This window comes from Dermacentor variabilis, chromosome 4, assembly GCF_050947875.1.
Source record: "Dermacentor variabilis isolate Ectoservices chromosome 4, ASM5094787v1, whole genome shotgun sequence".
NCBI lineage: Eukaryota > Metazoa > Arthropoda > Arachnida > Ixodida > Ixodidae > Dermacentor > Dermacentor variabilis.
In genome coordinates, this window is record NC_134571.1 from 151,524,975 (window position 1) to 151,548,176 (window position 23,202).

General features: G+C 42.7%; 1 protein-coding gene across 1 annotated transcript in view; it reads right to left on the reverse strand.

The window, feature by feature from the left end:
• Positions 1 to 23,202, reverse strand: part of LOC142579897 (venom metalloproteinase BumaMPs1-like) — a 61,971-nt gene that overhangs the window by 16,670 nt on the left and 22,099 nt on the right. The window contains exons 3-9 of the mRNA XM_075690569.1: positions 19,605 to 19,694; positions 17,138 to 17,270; positions 16,566 to 16,622; positions 15,671 to 15,792; positions 7,901 to 7,975; positions 4,168 to 4,316; positions 1,169 to 1,218 (exon numbers count right to left, since the gene is read on the reverse strand). Of these exons, the coding sequence (XP_075546684.1) occupies positions 1,169 to 1,218; positions 4,168 to 4,316; positions 7,901 to 7,975; positions 15,671 to 15,792; positions 16,566 to 16,622; positions 17,138 to 17,270; positions 19,605 to 19,694 (676 nt within the window). The remainder of the gene's footprint in view (positions 1 to 1,168; positions 1,219 to 4,167; positions 4,317 to 7,900; positions 7,976 to 15,670; positions 15,793 to 16,565; positions 16,623 to 17,137; positions 17,271 to 19,604; positions 19,695 to 23,202) is intronic.

Consider the following 23,202-nt stretch of genomic DNA (forward strand, 5'->3'; position numbering starts at 1 on the left):
TTATCCCTGATATCAACCTTGGAGCCTAAGTTGTGCAATTATGCGAAATACTACAGGAAGGGTGTGAAAGTTTAGGAGTATCCCTAGAATGCCACTGAAACCCCACATTCTCCTAATAAAACAGGCGATAAATCATCCTACTAAAATTACTATAATAGCTCTTTCATAATATAACGTCTCTCAGCCTGATTTTACCCATTATTTTAACAAAGACACACACACACACACGCACACACATATATATATTGTTACTTTCTATTGTTTTCTCGCGCCAAAGGTGGTTGGTTGGAGTGACTTAAATTATCTTACTTAAGTGTGCCTTAAATAACTTCTCCTTAACTAAGACCAAACCTCGTAGGTTAGACTCGACCAATGGTCGGGGGTGGCCCGATCACTTTTGGCTGGGTGAACGCCACACAGTCAATTTTTTCATAACACCGGACAGCGTATTATTCGACCCATGAGCCAATTAAGGCTTTCGCCTTATTTTGTGCGTTTCAAAAACATTACACTCGTTTGCTTAAGAGCCTCTCTTCATTGTAAGAGTTATGTCGGGTGAATTAGAACGTCTTTGCCTTGTATGTTTTCAGCCAAATTGCGGCTATAAATGCGAAGTCAACATATCCATTCCCAGCGGTGGACCTTTCTTGGACCGGCTCAGCCTTTTCTGCCAGTAGTTAGGCGGCACTGTGCTGCGGTGAATTGTTGAAGATGACGGTTGTGCTTCACACGACTACGGCGTACGAGTAACGAAGTGTGATTCGTTTTCTGTGGAGCACGGGAGGAATGCCGATCGAAATCCTCGGGGAAATGCAGCCCTCGTATGGGGAAAGATGTCTCGCTTTGAGAGGTGTTAGGTGTTGTTGTTGTGAATTGGCAAAAAGCCGGGAAGATTTGCATGGCAAGGAACGTTTCGGTATGCCATGGGCGTCGCTCGCGGACGACATGGCACAGAGGCATTTCAAATTTAGTGCTGCGATGGGAAAAATGTCTTTACCGTTGTGGGGACTATATGGAAAAATAATGTAATGTATGTAGAAAAGTAGGTATATTTGTAATTACCTGTATGTGTCTTATTTTGGCTAACAAAAATCGGAGCAAAGGCTTTCTGTTTCGCTGGTAAAAAGAACTACAACAAACATTGTTTGATGATAATGCAACAACTTGCCTCCAATACTGTGCTTCAACGTGTTTTTTTCCCAGTAGGACATGTTCATTCTGAAACATAACAGGTGAAATAATAAAGTAATGAGAACTCGCCAGAAGCCATAAAACTAGTTTTATTTATTAGCTAGGGGATAATGAATTAGGGCTCACACTGATCATTACTTAGTTTAAGATAACCTCTTATAAGGTACTCGTATGTACAAGTACCCCACACTCGGCTCTGTAGTGCATTTGGTATCACCAGCTCAAATGAGCTATTGCGATAACCCACACATACACATATAAACGGCTAGCGCAACGATCAGCAGTGATTTTTGCAGTGAGAATATGTTTAGAAGGAGAATCATGACAACTTTTAAGAAGGAGTTGGAAGAAGTCATCTAATGACAACCTGTCAGTGTACACGAACAAACTGAGAACGCAGAATGGGAGGCGTTTCAGGTACAAAACGCGGAAGATGTGCTTGTGTAAATTAGCCGCAGTAGGTGCCTCTTAAGAGGTAGCATTAGCTCGGGTCCAACTCAGGCGCAGCCTATTCAAATGCATGTAACACACAGAATCATTTTTCTGAGATAACACCTGGACCGATTTTAATGCCATTTGTTGTATTTCAAAGAGAACGCTAAAGTATATTTACTGCAGTAAGTGGAATTTCAATTTAGGGCCTGAATTTTTGAAGAAAAAAATTTCAAAAATTCGAAAGTTTGAGAAAAATAGAAGCACGAAGTTTGCAAATTAATAGCTCTACATCACAAGCAGATATCGTTGTACTGTAAACGGCACCCACTAGATCATTGAAAGCGTACCATTTCGATTTGTCCTTTTATATCTTACGTGAATTTATTACGTCGTTTACAAGCATTCTGCAACAGTTATATTTCCACATTATCCACTTTATTGAGATTCATGTGTAACACATCTATTTTGTCCGCTTTGGATGTACCATTAGATGCAAGCAACATAATTGTGGTATTATTTTTCGTCGCCGAGTTACCGAGTTGTAAACTTGACAGTTTCGTTTTCTGGAAATGTTTTATTTTTGGCAAACTTTAATAAACTATTTGATGACACTATTCAAAAATTCGAAACCAGCAGCCACTAGATTTTAAGTTTTTCTTTTAAATGCAACAAACCTCGCCAAATTTGGTGCAGTGGCTTCCGAGAAAAACGATTTCTCCTTTCACAAGTAGTTAGACAGGAGCACCCGAGCTAAAGCTTCCTCTTAATAGGTGGGCAGTCCTACCGGCTAAAGGCGATGAATGTAGCAACCTCACGTTTTCCTTTACCCCTCATATATCATATTGATTGAAACGGCAGATCTGTAAGGTTGTTGCGGCCGCGTACTGCTTCTCCTCATTAAGTGCATATGCAACAACTTCCATTGGAAAAGGCGTGTATGCTGGCGTGCAATATTCTAGTTTGCTTTGATACCCCGAGCACACTGATTGAGGCCTAGCACTCTGTTCTTAACCCCACCAAAGATTACCACTTCGGGAATAGTTTGGGCGATTACTTACAACTTCAAATTAAAATGTGTTTCCAGGCGGGTGAACAGAAATGTCTAACTGACCGAACAACCGCTTGCCTGCACTTTCATTGCCAGTGCAAAAAGGAAAATTTGCAGGACGCTTAAGCTTCACCTCTAAGCGTGGAACTCGATAGCATTCTAAGATCCCTGACTGTTTCTCACGCTTCCCGGCAACTGGAGCGTATGTAACCGTAATGTTTACCGGGAAACACTGGTAAACGCGAACGCTAAGTACGAAGGCGGGCTTTTTGGTAGAAACGCAGCCTACTTCATGGATCGCGGTGCGACGAAGGCGAACACCAGCGGCAGGTATAGCAAGGAACCGGGTGCACCACTCCGTAGCCCCCAAGACACCCGCGCGCAGGCGCCCGCAAATGGCGGACGCCGCGGCTTGTCTGTGAATGGTAGAAACATTGGAAAAGGAGGTTTCTTCGAGTTTTCGCGTAAGAGAATGATGTTTTCTCGTATATTCAAATTACAATCCGAGACCTGTTATGTCTGTAGGTTGTGTGTGGGTCACAGTGTGAAATTTTTCACGTATTTTAGCTTGAGATATTTAATTTGTTTAGTAAATTCCTTGCGTCACATGAACGAACTGGGTATGGGTGGTTCGCAAATTTTTGTGCCGGAATGACGTCCAACTCCGGACGCCAACGCCAAATTTTCCGCAACATGGCTCCTTAACGCTATTGCGTTAAAACTAGCGGTCGCTGTCTATTTTTTGACGTTGGATTGCACTGCTATGGACAGTAAAGTTGCTCTAATCTGTCTGTCGCGTCCGCGTTGGGAGGACGTAGGGCTAACCTGCATACTTATCGAAGTTCAATATTTCACAGTATTACTACAAGCGACGGCGGTACCGCAATGCTGTTGCTTTAACTCTGGCTGTCAGTACAGAAAAATAACTATCCAGCAATACCGGTTGAAATTGTTGGGCTCTAATTGCGAAAAGGTCTCCAGGAAGAGCGGTCATAAACAATCGAACTTCTTTCACAGCTCATCGGATGAAGCTCGCACACAGTCTCCGCATTCTATAGTCTCCACAGTCCATAGTCCCTACAGTCTCTGTCACAGTGGCTTAGTTCATGATAGAGCAAGTCTTTCCTGTGCTCTTTCAAATTTATATAATGCTAAGCCATTTCCGGCTTCTCTGTGGAACATTGCTGGAGTCGCAGTCGGTGCTTGATGCCTGCGTGATCTCTATTACCAAAGTATTTAATGGCGGCGGGTCTGCGGCAGCATTTGGTGCGTAGAGTGCACACGTTTCGCTATAAAATATCTACCGACAGTGCATTATAGTTGCTCAAGTGGAACATGAATACACGCGTGAGTGTGGGCTTTAGGTATGTATATTTTGTCAGCTCTGTCTTTTGAGTACAAATACTGCTTGGTTAAAGTAAAAAGACGATTTAAAACGCCATTGCGAATTGTCCTAATAAAATATACGTAGTATGCAGTCATGTGATACATACCCTGTGAGCAGAAATATAATGTCAGATCTTTGAAAATAACTTTGCTGTGCAACGTAGGTTTTGAATTTTTCTATCGTTTGTCCGTAATTGATATTCTTTGTTGCTTGATAACCAGAAATTTCCACCATGTAAGAAGACTCGTCTGAACGCTGAAAAAAAAATACACGAGTTCCAAATCACGCCGGTTCAGAGTCAAATACATACACGACGAGCGTGCGAAATATTACTGTTGTACTGATATAGAAGAATCCATCAATGGCCTGAGGTTAGGAATTTTCTGACACTCAGAGTACCAGAAAAAATACATATAAATATCCATGTTTTGTGCCTAAATGATTCCTACCTGCTCTCATATTCATATTCAATACAATTGATAGCCTGCGAGTAGGACAAATGCTCTGAATAGTCCAGTAAATAAGGGAATACGAGCAGCACTTGATTTATTGCGATTGTAATAGTGCGGCTCAATATATGGAAGTCTTTGAGTTGGGCATTCCCTGTTCTGGTTCCCTTAGAAAGAGAATAAAATAGTTAAAAAGCGTAGTTTTTCATGGAATCAGGCATCGTCTAAATAAACAAGTATACCTAACTTGCTAGACAAGATCGCATTGCGGCTTGGTGATAGACCGATACTTTGCCAAACATTATAAGAAATGTACGGTAGCCTCTTTTTGAAATTTACACAATAAAACACAAACAGACCAAACAAACGGAAAAAACTTTGCACTACCTTAGAAATTATTTATTTTATAAACCACTGATTTACATAATGTTATTAGCTGATGGTCGTGAAGATTTTGCAGCTCCGCTCCTGGAATTGTATGCCTAGGTGTGAAGAGTCGTTGCTGCGGATTTCGTCGTAACACACAAAGCTTACTGGGGGCGGCACTTTCCTCTGACACTTCATAACCTTGACCACTAAGCCTTGCCATTTCATTGTAACAGACACCTGCCCAGGCTCAGAAACGGAAGATACTGCAGCCGTGTACTCTTCTGATATCGAGAAGGGCTCGGCGTGTGACGGGTAGTCAAAATCTCAAAATTTTGAAAAACAACAGGTGGAGAAGCTCAGCACTTCTGCTTAATGCCCTTTCTCTGCTCGATATGTTAAAGGAAGTAGCAACCACGTAAGTTTCACTGATTTCATTTGTGGCACCGTAAAGTTAGAAATTCAAACCGGTCTGAGAAAGCACTAAAGTGAACGAGCCAGGTACGAGAGATAAGACGGAAACCATTAGTTTGTTCGTGCACTTGCATGTTGGGATTAACAATCACAACTTCACAAATCAAGCAGCCTGCTATGTAAGGTGGGCCACGCACAACTTCCGTGGACAAAACGAAACCTCTTCGCTACGTAAACAGTAAGACCTACCTGCGTTCTAGCGAAAAGCAAATGGTAGCGTAATTTTTTCATAAAAGAATCCTACCGACAATTGCAATGCTCCCTACAGCAAGAAATGACCGTAGCTCTATACCAGTCTTCATTTCTCAATATATTGGCGGGCGCGAACAATCTTTATCGTGGGCACCACTGCAAACACGACTGCCTCGCTAGTCTGGAGATTACGAGAGGCAGCGCGTTGGTCACGCGTGGGCACCATTCACAGCTGTCGCCGCACATGAACCTCCGCTCACGCTGCGCTGTCTTGCAATATATGGTATCGGTAGATTCGATCGCCGCGGGCAATCGGTGATCAGACGACGACATGCTACACTGGCGTAATGTCGTAGCGGTCGTCACCACAGAGCCCGTCTTCCGGGGCACTATGGTTTTCTTCTAACGAATTCGCCATACCCTCTTCCTCCGCTTTGCCCCTGATGGTACCGCTACACACTACTTCTCCGTTTCCTCCTTGTGCTCTCTTCGCCATCACCCCCCTTCATCGCTCGCTTTGCTCCGTGTTCGCTCTTTCGTCGTTCGCTGTGCTCGTTTCGCTTGGCTACTCCGAGGGACGCCGACGCTCAACGCAGGAACGGGCGCCTTAGAGCTGCGCTTTAAAAATAAACAATAAGCCAGCTGTTCGAAGCGCGCAGCATGCCGTCAACTATGGAATGGTCACGCGTATTGAAGCGACGTTTCATTTTGGAAGTTCCAGATTAATCTATTTAAACCTACGCATTCGTTTTGACCGGGGTGTGTTTGTTCTACTTATTTGCCTAATAGTGGGCAATGCCCTAAATATTTTCCCCCCTAAGCCTTTCCAAACTTTTATATTTGTTCGTCCTATCGACATTTCAAAGGAAAGTTCCGGTTGTATAATAATCTCACTCTGCAAAAATAAAAGTTCAATGAGTGTATGTTCTAGTTGTCGCAAACTTTTTTGCAGTCCAACGTAACAACGCTTTGTTAATCGGTCTGTACGTTTTCTTCTATTCTCCAGTCCCCATTACATTTCTACCACGTGTACCAAGATTGTCTAAGGGAGAGTATATGAAAAATTTATTAGAGGGTGTTGTCTGTAAAAAAAAAATATTTGTAAGGTTAGCTTTACTTGTGCGACTGAGGCTACAAATACGTTAGAAACTATCACGACAAACAGACACGTAGCTTCGGTAATAGCTTGGTTCGCTGATTCATATTTCCCATAATAGTGACAGTGAATGATGCCGCAGCAAATCTGTGAATAAAGAAACTAGCTTTTTAAAAAAACAAACATATGCCCAAAAAAGCAACATACACTCAAACCACTCGGATAGCGGCGAACAGGGTTGGCGATCATCGAACATCTGATCTGCCTGTCAAGCGCACCGGCTTTCATGCATGAGTCATCGAAGGTTCCAGAGTAATCGCTGGTGCCCGCGGGTCTTCCAGAAAGTTCTATACAACTCGCGTCGCACGTGCAATCAGATTACACGATAGTAAGATCTTAAAGAGGGCTAGTTGGTTCATATTTAGAACTGAGGTTCAACACCGCGAATAAAACAAGGGCACAACGAGACAAATACCACAGTGCTTGTCTGTGGTATTTGTTTCCTTGTGCCCTTGTTCCAGATTGCACAAGCTTCGGTGACAAAAGCCGTAAGATAGAACCATCGATAACATTCGAGAAACTTCCGATACATGCGGCCGGGTCCCGTGCTGCGCGCTAACCTTTGTTAGGCGGTGAAAGGCGGTAACACGAAAAAGATGAACAAGTACAGATGCCAATATTCTTTGTGTCCTGACAATAATCCTGCAACTTTATCATGTGTAAGCCATGTAGCCTAAATTTTGCTTCCGGCAACTATGACAAACAGTGGAATATCAGTTTGTGACCTTCTTAATAAGCGGCATATATTCGGCTGTGCAGAAATATCAGCTTATCCTGCTCAAGCCTCACAGAACACCTCAAAAATCACGGACGCTTTGCATGGAACGCTCAATTACGAAGACGAAATTTGAACGCCGCTTTATTCGCAGGAACAATTTTTTGGTGAATTAGTGCGACGTGGGTGATACTAATATATTGCATGTTAAACGTACCTTGAAAAAAATAATAACCTCACCTAAAATATAAATGATATTTTCAATAAATTGCTAACACATAAGTACATTATGCAAACCTAGGAGGCGTGGTGCACAGAGCCGAATCGCCTCCAACCATCTAGCATTTGTGTTGTGTTGCACCTCACGAAGAAAACTAACTATTTCAATGATGGGGATTCATGGACTAAATACTATGTAATAGCCCAATGACAGCCATTAACAAATGCGTTGGTGAAGTGAACGTGCAAGAACGATATATAACATTACCTTTGTGGTCACAGTGATTCCAACAATGGTCAGTTGCACCCTTGGCTGGACCATACTTCGGTAGCGTAGATTGGCCTGTAAGAAGAGAATAATGTTGGTCGCAACAGCAAATATATATATATATATATATATATATATATATATATATATATATATATATATATATATATATATATATCTATATATATATATATATATATCTATATATATATATATCTATATTGGTAGCCGTACTCACGTAAACACAGAGCAGATCACTTTTTATTCACCTATTCAATCGATCGGGGCAATATTACCAAAATGAATCAATTGCAGTTAAGGTGACAACTACAATAAAAATGCTTTACTAGAAAAATCGGCAGAATGTTACAGCCCTGCAACACGTAAACGCGAGAGCCTGGTGCACACTTGGTAAAGCGCCGTCTCGCATCTTTGCGTTGCTTTTGTCGCGTAGTTGCGTTTGGTAAAGCTTCGGTCGAATAGAGGGGTCAGACTCGCGCCCACAACATCCCTCTTTGACTTTACGTTGCATCCTTTGAGCAGGAAATTGAAACGTATCCAAGGGACCTATAGCGTAAAACCAGGGCCCGGTAACGTAAAACTATTCCAATATGTGTTTATTCCAACCTCCTTTGTGTAAAAATTTGCGTAACCACCGACGCTAGCGAAGGGCGGCGACCCGCAAGGTTATATGAACAGACCAACCAAACGCTCTTCTCGTTGATAGCAGGTTACTTTTGTTTGTTTTAAAAGTGAATAATATTGCCTACAGTGAGCGGCTTGTCTTATCTAATTGGCTGACAAGAGGCGAGGAGCGCTGTGAAGTGGAGAGGGATTCGATGGTGCCGATACAGAGCACTGAAAATCGATAACCGGATGAAGAGGGTGGTGCCGGCGTCTGCGATTCGCAAGCTTTTCCTTACTTAGCTTGAGGTGGCTTGGCAAAAATCGCGGCGGCATGCAACGGAAGGTTAAATATGCGGCTAAAACGGATCCTTATCAAGGATGAGTTGGCAGAGCGAGGTCTTAAACGTGCCGAAAGTGCTTGAAAACTTTGCACGGCAACGAAAAAAGTTTTTTTTTTTTTTGTACGCGAATAAACCCATGCTCTCCGGCAGGTGGGAGTAGCCAGTGCCTGGGCGATCGGCGGAAGCCATCCTTTATTCCTTTTGGAGCCGGGCAGCCTGCGGCTATTTGGGGAAAAAAATCAGTTTTGCTTGGCATATTAATGCATCTTTAACGCGTGTACGTCACTTCGGGGCGGTGCATTTTCGCGTGTTGGTGACGTCACGTGATAACTAGGTTTTTGACCACTCCCAAGTTTTTGACCACTCCCAGAGGGCTGATTGCAGAATTACAATAGAAAAATTTGGAATAGCCTTACGTTATAGTGCCCCAGTTCTGTTTGTTGTAGGGGTGATTGCTATCAAGGCATGCACTGTGCGCTTCATTTTTACTCAGTGATTGTACCCTCAGGCTTACGTGTGCATGAGCTATTGCTTAAGGGGTTGTTATAACCGTCTCACACGGGCAACTCGGATCTCCTTCAAACTTCTTTCCCTTAAAGGACCGCAAGGGAGGTTAACCTAAAAGGAGTTAGCTCCGTGTCACACGGCCTATAAGCGAGCTTTTGAAAGCTGCCGCTGGGGGCCCATTAGGCGCTGCTCACCTCGTACGCAGTCATGAAAGAAACACGTTATATATAGCTAAAAAGTCTTGGAAAAACGTGCATGAATCACTCATTCCGCATGCGCGAGACCTGCGATCGCGTTGACCAAAACAACAAAAAGACGTCGCAGTCAGGGCAAACGCAGCAGCCATTCCGAGAACGCCCGGTTCGAGTGTCGAATGTAGCTGCTCAACTCAAATATCTTTGTCAGTGCTCAAACACTATATTATATGCAATAAAAAGAGTTATAATTACTGGTAACAGTGAAATTAATAAAAATGAGGGTGATTTCTTGACTCGAAATTCAAGCACGCTGGGATACTCCCTTTAGTCTGGAAGGGAGATCTTCCATCTCCTTTCGCTAGGAACTTCCTTAAGCTTCCTTTTAAGGACTGCCGTGTGACACGGCGCGCATCTCCCTCCAGATAAAGACGCCCTTGGTTGAAAGAAGTCAAAAGGACGTTAGCCGCGTCCGTGTGACAGGGCCACTGAGACGGTCACGTGTTTATTTTCATTTTCAGTTTGTCTACGTTGCATGCGTGATTCCAATGAATGTATGCACTGTACGCTTCAGATTAATGAGTGCTTGTAGCCTCTGAATTAGGAGCGGGATGAGCCTTTGGATATTTAGCTGGCTTAAGAAGATTGTGAGCCATTGGTGATGGTGATATTGTTTGTACCAATAGACCGTGCGACACGTACTTTCTTTAAAGGCAGTCGGGGTACGATCCCCTTGAGGCTTTCTTCTTAAAACAATGAACTCGCTATCGTGGCCCTACAAAATCGGATGTCCAGCGAGGATGTGTGGCAAAATTACCAAAACTGCTGAGAGGGCGTATGTAGTGCTTAATTTATGGTTTGGATGCTCGTCTTGGGTTTGTTCCTTATTGAAACGCATCCTGTCTTGTGCGTTGTATAGGTGATTTCAATAAATCTATGCAAAGTTCTCTTCACTTTGCAAAGCGTTTCCGGCTTACACCTTACGGGTGTACGAGCTATGGCATTTTCGCTTGCTGATTATTGCCGATGATGATAGATGCGTGTTTCGAGCGTGTAATTTATTGAAATGTAGACTGTTTTGTACGTTGTGTAAGTGATCACAATTATTGTATGAGCTGTTTTGTTTGATTTTTCTGAGTGCTTGTAGCTTCTGCGATACGAGGGGGATGAGTCATCTTATTTTTGCTTGCTTAACGCCCCTCTGCTGGCGATGACAATTTCTCCTCACGAGCGCACACGAGAAGTGCCAACCACCAAGAGCCTACCAGCTTCGCTGTGAGAACAAATGCCTCTGTTAGCTTTTAGCTACTCTTACGTTTTATCACTGTAGATATTCCATGCCTGCCAATTTCCTTATACGGTCACTCCAGCTAAACATACACTATCGCTCACCACACAGTGTCAAGAATTATTTTGGTTCAGTAGACCTCAGTTATCTGCTGCACGCATTGCAAGACGTGCCGAATTTCCGCTCTTTCTAATCCCCCATAACAAATCAGTGGCACAGGCTTTATTGAATTTTATACACTGCCGACTTGTTGTCATTACGCTGCGCCATTTGTTCTTTTCCGCGTCGCGGACCACTCCGCAGCCCTAATGTCCTTCTGTAAATTACTTTATACTGTTGTCGTAAAGAAAGGAAGACAGCATAAATAGAAGAACATTGGTATAAATATAGATAGTGTATTCAGAAAAACACGGCTATAAATGGGTTTCTTCAAACTTACTTGAGCGAACACGATGAAGCTGACATTTATTATTGCAAAGTGACCTTAATTTACGATATGGTTCTAAATCTTGTGAGACTACGTAATAAGTATTGGATACTGGAAATAAGGCGACCACGATATATATTTGGCTTATAGAGAAGACAGAACTTCGTAGTTTTGAATACTTCAGCAAGACGTTTCGCGTACGCCGTTATCAAGTAATGTTAAATTTAGGTATTGTATAAATTCCCCAGATCCTTTGTGAGCTAATTTTATTATGGAAAATAAAGTAATCATGATGACTGGCTAATTGGCATAACATACCAACTGTGGCCTCAAAAATGTTATGCTACCTCTAATTTATGTACATCCGCTGAATAGATGCTTGATAAGCCTCATATCTCCTATAGCTTTAGTTGGTTTATGACAATTCATATGGTTGTTAGTGAAAGGTGAAAGGTATGAGAAATACTGCGTTTAAAAATATAGGAAAGAAAAGTTTTGCTTATCTTAAAAAAACTAAAATAATTCCACAAACCTTGCTATTAGGAGAAAATCAGCTCTAGAAATCGTAACGCCTAATGGAACTGCGGTCTACGCAGACTCATACTGCAGAATGAGTAAAAAGCTAGCGTTCAGAAAAGTTAGAATTTATCACAACCAAATCCCAGGTCTCCGTGCAAGCACAACAGTCAGGAAAATAAACAAAATCGTTCCATTTGGATGCTGCATTACCGAAAAATAAAATAAGAAACTAGTGGTTTTGTGTTCGGGACACTAACGCGAAAGTGAAAACAAAGAAAGCTGAGGACGGGGAAGTACAAATTATACCATCGTCTGGCTTCCCTGCTAGTGACGAAGCAGAGACATTATGGACGATGTGAGGTGTTCAGCAAAGGGAATTGGTTGGGTATTATTGAGGTGCTAGATCGCTCTTGAATACAATACACAAACACAAAATTAGTCACAAGAAACTAAAGTTGTCGTTCTGACACCTAAAGGTTCCATATATTAAAGCCTTCATGCACACTTACTGCATATTAAAAATAAAACACCCTTTGTTATATGCCACACACTATAAAGTTCATAAATTTCATTCAATGTCTTGAGAATGTCTCGAAGGTCTTTTGGTTGACGATCCTTACTTAGGGTCATCATCATCATCATCAGCCAGGTTACGCCCACTGCAGGGCAAAGGCCCCTCCCATACTTCTCCAACTACCCCGGTCAGGTACTAATTGTGGCCATGTTGTCCCTGTGAACTTCTTAATGTCATCCGCCCACCTAACTTTCTGCGGCCCCCTGCTACGCTTCCCTTCTCTTGGAATCCAGCCCGTAACCCTTAATGACCATCGGTTATCTTCCCTTCTCATTACTTGTCCTGCCCATGCCCTTCCCCCATTTCTTTCTCTTGATTTCAACTAAGATGTCATTAACTCGCGTTTGTTCCCTCACCCAATCTGCTCATTTCCTAGCCCTTAACGTTACACCCATCATTCTTCTTTCCATAGCTCGCTGCATCGTCCTCAATTTAAGTAGAACCCTTTTCGTAAGTCACCAGGTTTCTGCCCCGTAGGTGAATACTGGTAAGACACAGCTGTTATACACTTTTCTCTTGAGGTATAGTGGCAACCTGCTGTTCATGATTTCAGAATGCCTGCCAAACGCACCCCTGCCCATTCTTATTGCTCTGGTTATTTCAGTCTCATGATCCCGATCCGTTGTCACTACGTACCCTAAGTAGATGTATTCCCTTACCCTTTCCAGTGCCTCGCTACCTATCGCAAACTGCCTTTCTCTTACGAGACTGTTAAACATTACTTTAGTTTTCTGCTGATTAATTTTCAGACCCACCCTTCTGCTTTGCCTCTCCAGGTCAGTGAGCATGCATTGCAATTGGTCTCCTGAGTTACTAAGCAAGGCAATATCATCAGCGAATCTCAAGTTGCTAAGCTATTCTCCATCAACTTTTATCACCAACTTTCCCATTCCAAGTCTCTGAATACCTCCTGTAAACACGCTGTTAATAGTATTGGAGAGATCGTATCTCCCTGTCTGACGCCTTTCTTTATTGGGATTTTGTTGCTTTCTTTGTGGAGGACTACGGTGGCTGTGGAGGCGCTATAGATACCTTCCAGTATTTTTACATATGGTTCATCTACACCCTGATTCCGTAATGCATCCATGACTGCTGAGGTTTCGACTGAATCAAACGCTTTTTCGTAATCAATGAAAGCTGTATATAAGGGTTGGTTATATTCCGCACATTTATCTATCACCTGATCGATAGTGTGAATATAGTCTACTGTTGTGCAGCCTTTACGGAATCCGGCCTGGTACTTTGGTTGAGAGAAGTCTAAGGTATTCCTGATTCTACTTGCGATTACCTTAGTGAATACTTTGTAGGCAACGGACAGTAATCTGATCGGTCTATAATTTTTCAAGCCTTAGGCGTCCCCTTTCTTATGCATTAGTATTATCTTAGCGTGCTTCCAAGATTCCGGTACGCTCGAGGTCATGGGGCATTGCATATACAGGGTGGCCAGTTTTTCTAGAACAATGTTCCCACCATCCTTCAACAAATCTGCTGTTACCTGATCCTCCCCAGCTGCCTTCACCTTTTGTATAGCTCCCAAGGCGCTCTTTACTTCTTCCGGCGTTACTTGTGGGATTTCAAATTCGTCCTGACTATTCTCTCTCACGTTCTCGTCGTGGGTGCTGCTGGTACTGTATCAATCTCTATGAAACTCCTCAGCCACTTGAACTATCTCATTCATATTAGTAACGATATTGCCGGCTTTGTCTCTTAACGCAAACACCTGATTCTTGACTATTCCTAGTTTCTTCTTCACTGATTTTAGGCTTCCTCCGTTCCTGAGAACATGTTCAATTCTATCCTTATTATAGTTCCTTATGTCAGGTGTCTTACGCTTGTTGATTAACTCAGAAAGTTCTGCCAGTTTTTTTCTAGCTGTAGGGTTAGAGGCTTTCCTACATTGGCTTTTCTTGATCAGATCTTTCGTCTTCTGCGATTGCTTACTGGTATCCTGTCTAATGCAATTACCAAAGACTTCTATTGCACACTCCTTAATGATGCCCATAAGATTGTCGTTCATTGCTTTAACACTAAGGTCTTCTTCTTGAGTTAATACCTGTTCTGTAGATTGATCCGGAATTCCACTAGTTTCCCTCTTAGCAGTAACTCATTGATTGGCTTCTGATGTACCAGTTTCTTCAGTTCCCTCCTCAAGCCTAGGCTAATTCGAGTTCTTACCATCCTATGGTCACTGCAGCGCACCTTGCCGAGCCCGTACACATCTTGTATGATGCCAGGGTTAGCGCAGAGTATGAAGACTATTTCATTTCTAGTCTCGCCATTTGAGCTCCTCCACGTCCACTTTCGGCTATCCCGCTTGCTAAAGAATGTATTCATTATCCACATATTATCCTGTTCCGCAAACTCTACCAATAACTCTTCCCTGCTATTCCTAGTGCCTATGCCATATTCCCCAACTGCCTTGTCTCCAGCCTTCTTCTTGCCTACCATGACATTGAAGTCGGCCATCAGTACAGTTCCTTTTGTTTTAACTTTCCTATCGCCGATTCCACGTCTTCATAAAAGCTTTCGACTTCCTGGTCATCACGACTGGATCATGATGAGAAGTTGTAAGCAATTAGGGGATAACCAGACCAGTTATTTAGTGGCATTCATATTGGCTATCGATTTAAGGGTTATTGCAGTTTCATGAGGGACGCTGTTGCGCATGATCTTATTTTCCATCTTATCTAACCCATATCACTACTGTATGGTTCCGAGGAACTGCCACCGTCGCGGTGCGCCGTTACTGGAAGAAATAATGAAGCAAAATGAAAAGTTAAACGCAAGTGGCATTTTCTTCAGCCGCAACTCGTTTCACGAGCACACGGACCAGCTTACTACGAACTTAATCCCTTTCCTGGTGTCTGGATCAGCATGAATTAAAAAGGTTGCACTAACGAAGCAACGGCGACGCCCGTAATCATTGAAAGATATAGTGATAACTCAATGCAGCTTGAGTTCATTGCTCGGACACCGAATCGATGAGAAAACTGGCCGGCACACCCAAGGAGCAGCCGATAACTACCACCATCTAAAAGGAGTGAAAGTCAACAAAATGTTGACGGCCCAATAGCTGTAAAGTCTCAAGACTGATTTGGTGGCGCATTATTAAGTTGTGTGAGAAATGGTGGCGTGGGCGGGGAGGGGGGTATGCCGCATAATTTGGGTGTGGGGAATGCCTCCTTCCCCTGAGTGCGCGCCTGAACTGCCTTTGCATCAGTAATTGCTTCAATATGCAACATACTATTACGACCTACTAATCTAATTCATCTAGTACCTATATATCTACGTACCGAGTTAGCCATAACGGCGAGGTACCGGGCAATTTTGCTCTCACGAAACTTCAAGGCCAAGCAAATTTCATAGTCGACCACAACATGTACTTCTGGACGTATGAGCACAGGTATACGAAGTCCTGCAAGAAGATAAACATCATTAGTCGAGAAACTTGCTCTAATGAAGCGAATGATGAACACAACATTCCGTCACATCATCAAATTCAAATTGGTTTGCAATATGCCATAGGAGAAAGTCATAAAAGAAAAATGATATGCCTTACTGCTCCATGTTCCATGTTCAAAAAGCCTGAGTGTAGCACAGAACGAAAATATTTGTCGTTCCACCTGTGCCCCTGTTAGCTTTCTAAACGGCGATTTAATCTTGATCAGTCGTTACCGCATCAGAAATATAACCACTGAAAAGAGGCTGTAGACATTCTATGGTCTTAAATTAAAGGCGCCTAATAAAACAGCAAACCAAATGTGAGCGTATACGGGATATGTGCCTTTGCTTCTGCAATTACACTGCCTTGTAAGACCTGCTTTTCGAACCCAATCACACTTTTTTTCAGTGAATAGTACTATTTCATTTAGGATTCTTAACGGTTTTTTGGATATAAAGTCAAGTAAACTCAATTGACAGTATTTAGGTATATTCGACAAAGTGGGTAAAAAAAGAAGACGCTATATTTCTTCATAGGTAAGGAAAGTTCGCTCCCTACAAGGCACGGTAAAAAATCCCCGAGAATGCACGGCTCTAGAAGTATGCAGAGAAGTCTCTGAGTGTTTCGCCGAAGGAAATTCCAGATGTTCATTGCAAATGCAGGTACCTACAAAGAACTGACCATACAATGTGACAATTAAGTAACTCAGATGCACTTCTGAACTAGTTTGCGGCAAAACTGCTCACCGGTATAGAAATTCAATCTTGATTCAGGCACTGCTCTTGCACTGACGTTGGGAACCGCTGTGATTGCAAAAGAAGAGTCACACAGAGTGGTTAAGACCGCGTATTTGTGGATTGGCTTAACTTACAAGATTGTGTCCCTTGAATGTGTACACGTTCCATTCAAGTAACGCAGTTTTGTTTGTAAATATTACATATATTACAACGCATCTTCAACTGAGAAAGAAGCTATGAAGCACTATTTCTCCAAGAATAGCGGTTGTAATAACTGTTCATGTAAGCGCAAACAAGTATTAACAATGGCCAGGTAAACACAATCGTTTATGAATCACTTTATTTAGAAGAGCACTGACTTGTTTTATTATGGAGGGGTTCCTCTGGAAAAATATTTCCGAGAATACACAATTGAGCCTAAAATACTAGTTATTTGGGGAAACTCTAGCTTCTGGCTACTGGTTTGCACATAACGCGTGTTTATTTAAACGTACATTGCTTGCCACGCTTTTCTGATTCAAAGCGTAAGTCGTCTGCATCACAAATAAATGGCGATCTCAATGCACACAGGACGTCATTACCATAATCAGTGGGTGGGGCATCTGTTTCTTCTGCGTAAGAGACCTCGTACAGCTGGTGAGCGAGCTGGCCCTCGGCGGACCTCTCCATTCCTTCCACGGGTTTTATCCTTAACTTGCTTCCGAGGACACCCTCCTGAGTTTCCGTAAAAAAGAATTTGCATTCAAATTGAACTCTAAAAATGGCAATATTGACCATTTTATAATGCTGCCGAAAGTACAATTGTAACATTGCCTTCTCTGTAGTGGCTCGTGATTTTGCGCACTATTATTGTAAGCTGAGGATTATACTAAAATTGGTTAGCTAACTGTTTGCTCTATAATAATAATAATAATAATAATAATAATAATAATAATAATAATAATAATAATAATAATAATAATAATAATAATAATAATAATAATAATAATAATAATAATAATAATAATAATAATAATAATAATAATAATAATAAAATTAACGATAGTAATCAGCCTAGTTACGCCCACTGCAGCGCAAATGCCTCTCCCGTACTTCAACTACCCCGGCCGTGTACTAACTATGGCCACGTCGGCCCTGCAAACTTCTTAATCTCATCCGCCCACTTAACTTTCGGCCGCCCCCTGCTACGGTTCCCTTCCCTTGGAATCCTGTCCGTAACCCTTAATGACCATCGGTTATCTTCCCTGCTCATTACATTTCCTGCCTATGCCTCCCCCCATTTCTTTTTTTATTTCAACTAAGATGTCATACTTCAGGCCATGTGGCTTCAGCCCATGTGGATGTGATCCCGCTTTGCTGTACTCTGCTGAGTTTTAAGGTATGGTGATTCTTCTCACTACAGTTAGCTTTTAGAAACATGGTTTTCTCGACATTTATGGCCGTTCGCTTTCGCAAGGCTGCCATTCTGCTACAGCCTTTATCATAGTTCCGTGCTTCCTCCGCTTTTTAAATTCAGCGTTATAGAGGAGTTGCAAATAATAATTTTATTATTTTTTTTGGTCCACAGAATGCACCAAAGAGGTAGAAAGTTGGATTAACTATATTTTATTTTTATAAATTGAAGGCCTAACACCCTCAACAACCGGGCACATAAAGCTGCAGTACAAGGCATGCGGAGAGCTTAAACCAATTACTTAGTTAAACAAGTCTGAACTATAATTCGCGCAACGTCATCCATATGTGACAACATAACATAACAAATGCAAAATGATAGGTACTAACCAGAATATATGGCAACAATAATAGGAAAGAAAAGTAAGAGAAATAAAGCTTAGAAGCAGTTATTTTTCGTGTTTGAAAGAAATGTAGAAATATTAATCTGAAGGAAGTTCTAGCCGATAAAAAGATCGCTTACCTCAGGATGAAAGAATGTCCCACGTCCCCGCTCTAGCCACGAGCGCTTTTAGCTAACAGCGACTTGACTAATTTTGCTCACAAACATAAGTACTGAAGAAAGCCGCTGTGATGATAGCGCCCGGGTAGCCTAATTGGTGACGCACGGCATGAGGATGATGTGGGTTCAGTTCCCCACCTGCGGCAAGTTATCTGTTTGTCCACTTTCATTCCCGTTCATCATATTTTTGTACATTAAAATTAAACCTTGCAAATAACATCTCACATATTTTACCTGCCTTTAATGCGGTTCACTTCGAATGGTTGCGTTACCACATGCATTTAATTGGCGACACCCCGCAATAAACTCGCGTAATATAGGTAGGGGCTAACGAAGCAGCAGCAGCCGCTTAAGAGGTACTCTTGTAACGACACGCTACCCTTGTTTCAGATTTCAAACAACGAAAACTTAGTTCATGGCTTCGTAATTAGATACAGTTAGCATTGTTCTTACAAAATTACAGGATGCTTCCAAAAAATCACCGCCCAAGCAGTCAGTACCGATGATTAACCAGCGAAGCGGAAACGCACAGTCACGGTGTTTATCCCTGAGTTAATGTCGACGGTTCTGGAAATGACCGCTTGGTAGGCAGTCAAATCTTAGGTACGCAGTTGCTGCTTGTGCTCGGCTGCACGAGCCTGTTCTTGTGCTCGGGCTGTAATTTCGGCATGGCGTAGACCAGCTCGTTCCCGGTTGTGCTCGCGGCCTTGCTGGTCGAAAGCTGTCTGCTCCTCAGGATTCCGTGCGACGGGTGGCCTACCCATTTCGGAGCCGGATAGAAACTGCTGCGCGCGCGCTCTGCAGTGACGGGGAGCAAAAGTCGCCACTACTGGCGCAACCAATGGTGCATCTCTCTTTTTCTTCTTTTTTCGCGCTTGAACATGCGGGGGAACCGAATGAGTTTTCGGCGTAGAGCTTAAAGACGGGCGGACGGAAGAATTGGCTAGCCATGCATAGCTTCGCTGTAAAAGCTCGAGACGTGGTTAGCGAGGCAGTACTATAACTGCTGTTAAACCTTATCTGGTCAGTGCCAGTCTGCAGGCTTTTGTGTGTACTCTATAGCAAATATAGAAAAATGTCTATAATATACATACAATACTTAATCCACCCTCTTCAGACAAATCTACAGACGCCATCTGGTCGGTATCGTGGTAAAGATATTTCTCCAATTCAGCCCCCCTCATCTGCAAGAGAAAGTTACAAAAAAACTGTTTCAGTGGCACACAGGTGATTCATCAGAATGGCAATGAACTAATGAGTCTATGCATTTGCACAAAGAATTTGCGTCAAAGAAAGTGATCATTCAATAAATAATAAATACACCAAGAAACATGTGCACCAAACTGGCGTCACAAGTAATAGAAAAAAGGTGCTGTTATTTGGAGCTGCGGAAAGGCCATCATGTAGTGCATTGCATAAGAACGTAATGAGTTAATGAACAGCCAATGGCATTTCTTTAAATTTCAACTCCTTCTCTAATTCTAGACGTATAATATAGTCAAGCAGTAGTAATAGTGAAGAAGAATAAACTATAGGAAGACCATCGTATAAACATAAACAACAAATACAGCTTCTTCATTTAGACATCCATTGTTCTAGGAGCAAGATGTCAAATAAATAACGCACGAACAAGCAAAGATCTCCGAGTAGAGTTCATGACCCTCTAATGTGAACGCTCTTATTTCATGAGTTATTGTATATGGCTGATTAAGTACAACAGTGTTCAGTACCATTTATGATCAGAAATTGACGAACATACCTCAAAATTGAATAAAGACAACGTACATTACGCTTCCGATATAGCAAAGGCATCTTATACAGAGTTGGTAGCAGTGATACTTGTCGAAATACACCATGGGCGGGAAAATGTAAAGTTTCATTTTCCTGCTCTTTAGAAGCTTTGTATACTCGGCCTCAAAAAGTGGCATGGGCATGACACGACTAGGCAGAAATAAATATTAGTGGGCATAACGTGGGCTCACAAATGACATCACAGAAACAGGGTACTACCAAAATTATGCACATCAAAGACACTTATCTATTAAATTATATGCCAAGCCTTTCGCGGTCCAGAGGACATGTACGGTTGGTTTATGACAAAAGTACTGCTGCCAGCGAAGTCGACGTTTCGTACCTGTCTCGTTTTGCGCACCAACAAGGTACGACCCTTTTGCTCCCACTCCTACGCTCATTATGAAGCCAGCATTGCAATATTCCCGGCATCTGCCATGGTGCCGCACCTTTTACGATTGTCTTGCGCGCGTTGCGTCACATCACGTCAAACCCTCATATAGCTAGAACACCAACCGAGGTGTTCGTGCACAACACTACCAATTCTTCGTCGATCGCACGACATTGCTACTTTTTTCTCGTTTGTTTACAAACAACCCTTGACCTTCCCATGTGCATCCTTTATCAGGGTCCTTTCTAATTTTTACAAACTTTACCTTATGTACAGATTCATGTCTACCTGCATGGCAGGCCACATGTTGCGCCGTTAATAAGACATTACTAACGCTGCTAAGTGTCTATTTATGTAATTTTTGCTAAGACGGCTTGTGATCCACACACTTTCAATTTCGCCTGCAGATTGCCCATATGTTCTTTCATTCTCGAAAACACGAAGCACATACATGAACACATTGGCGAAACTTGCTAGACGCCTTGAAGGAAATATGAAAATAGACCGAAAACTTGGATTGCGCCTTCATTTTCAAAGAACAAAATTATGACGAAAACATTAAAGTTTCGCCCCACATTACATATAATATGTTCCCCATTGTGATTAATTGTAAAGTTGCTGTAAAGCAGAGCAACTGCAACATCGCTGCTGATGTCAACATAAAGTTTTCGAACACTTAAATGTAGATATTTGCAAAACCTATCATGGGCTGACACTTTTGAGCTTCTCGCCACGGGTAACGCTGCTATCCCTTCAAAACATGAGTTTTCTTCAAATGTTGAGATCTCTTGAAACACTCCGCAAACTTCCTGTGTAGTTCGTAAAATATGTTTTCGAAGGCCGCTAACCAGGTTTGGCCACTTTGAGCTGACAAGCGCGGTGCAAACACTGCGCGCTAACCATTGCGTATGCTTAGTATTACACCCCGATGCGCCGCGCTACAAGCTTAAATTTCGAACCAAACGCCGTTTTCCTTTTCCTCGCGGGCTGCAGTGTCGACGTCAATTGCACGAGTGCGCCAACGTGCATCGTCGTCCTGTGGCGTGACTCATAGTGACACGTGACTTCGATAATTATTCAAGTCCACACCAGCTATTTGCTTATATCTGGTTTCAATATACAAATAAACTTTCCACAATTAACAAAACATACACACCGTGTGTCTGCATGCTTTTGTTTTACTTATTACCATACCAAGAAAGGTGCCCTTCCATTTCGTCAGCTTGTTCGCACGTCGTGCAGTAGCGCGCAGAGAACGAGACTTCGTCATTTTCTGCAGCTTTCCAGCGCCGCCATCGTGATCTTTAATCCTGTCGCGCATGCCTCCGTGATCGTGATTGCGGCTGTGGCTTGGGCTGTGAGTTGTTCTTGTGCAAAGCGCGCAAAATTGTGCGCTGCTAGAAACGAAACAAATGCAACTGCTCATGCGCGAGACCATCAACGGAAGTGCGCCACTGAGCGAAAACGGGACGGAGACAGCGAGAGAGAAGAGGAAATTCGGCAGCATGTTACTCCAGTGTAACACACTAAAGTGAAAGTCACACGTGGTAATGTAGTGGAGGGGTCAGATTTCTTGCAAGACGTTACGAGCCGCAGAGTGAAGTAAACGTGTCGCGTTGTAGGTCGCCCTCTTTAACGACACATCCGAGCACCTAAAGGTTTTTTCGTTTTTCCTTTCGTTCATTCTTTGTTGTCCTTGTTTTCTTCTTTTGTTCGTTCTTTCTTTAGTTTCTTCATTCATATTCAGCAATTACATCATTGCTTGCTTACAGGGGTATGAGCCATTCGGGACGAAGAGATTGTTTGTATGATATTTTGGCCACACTGGACTAGATGCCGCCTTTTTCGTGTAGGAGCCATTGCAATGAGTCACTTAAGGCCTTTGGCTTAATGAGATGGCGAGGCCCATGACATATTCCTCACATGATCCTCCGGCTCTGGTATAGGATAACGTAGGAAGGAATCGCGCTTGCCGAGGCTACACGGGCAGGAGGAGATAGTATCTGTGTTGGCGGCGACGCTCACCTCCTGCAAACATGGGTTCGTGGCACTTGAGATATTTGTATTTCTCATATTAATCAACTATATTGAAAAAATTGCTGTGGCACAACAGTCCCTGGAGGGCAAGAAAGAACTTGCAGCGTATAACCAAAATGTGCCATGTGCCCTCGCGAGAGGACTTTTTAGGAGAGTTGTGTGTCAGAGATTATTTTCCTGCGAATATAACGCTGACCGAATAAAATGTTCATACAGTGCCGTCCAGTGCTGTGTAGAGGGCGCGAACGGCTGACTTTGTTCTGTGGGACGACACCTGGAGACGGTTGTTGGGTCCGAGATAGCATGCCCAGGAGCATGTGTGGTCTAATGAACGTGCAATCTTGAGCGTTTTGTATTGACCCAGATGTAATCCCACAGTGGAGCTGACACCACTTAAAAAGAGAAAAAAAATCCGAGCGCCTTTGGCGCTGTACGAGTCTACAAAAGGTACACCCTCCCCAGAAAAAGAATTG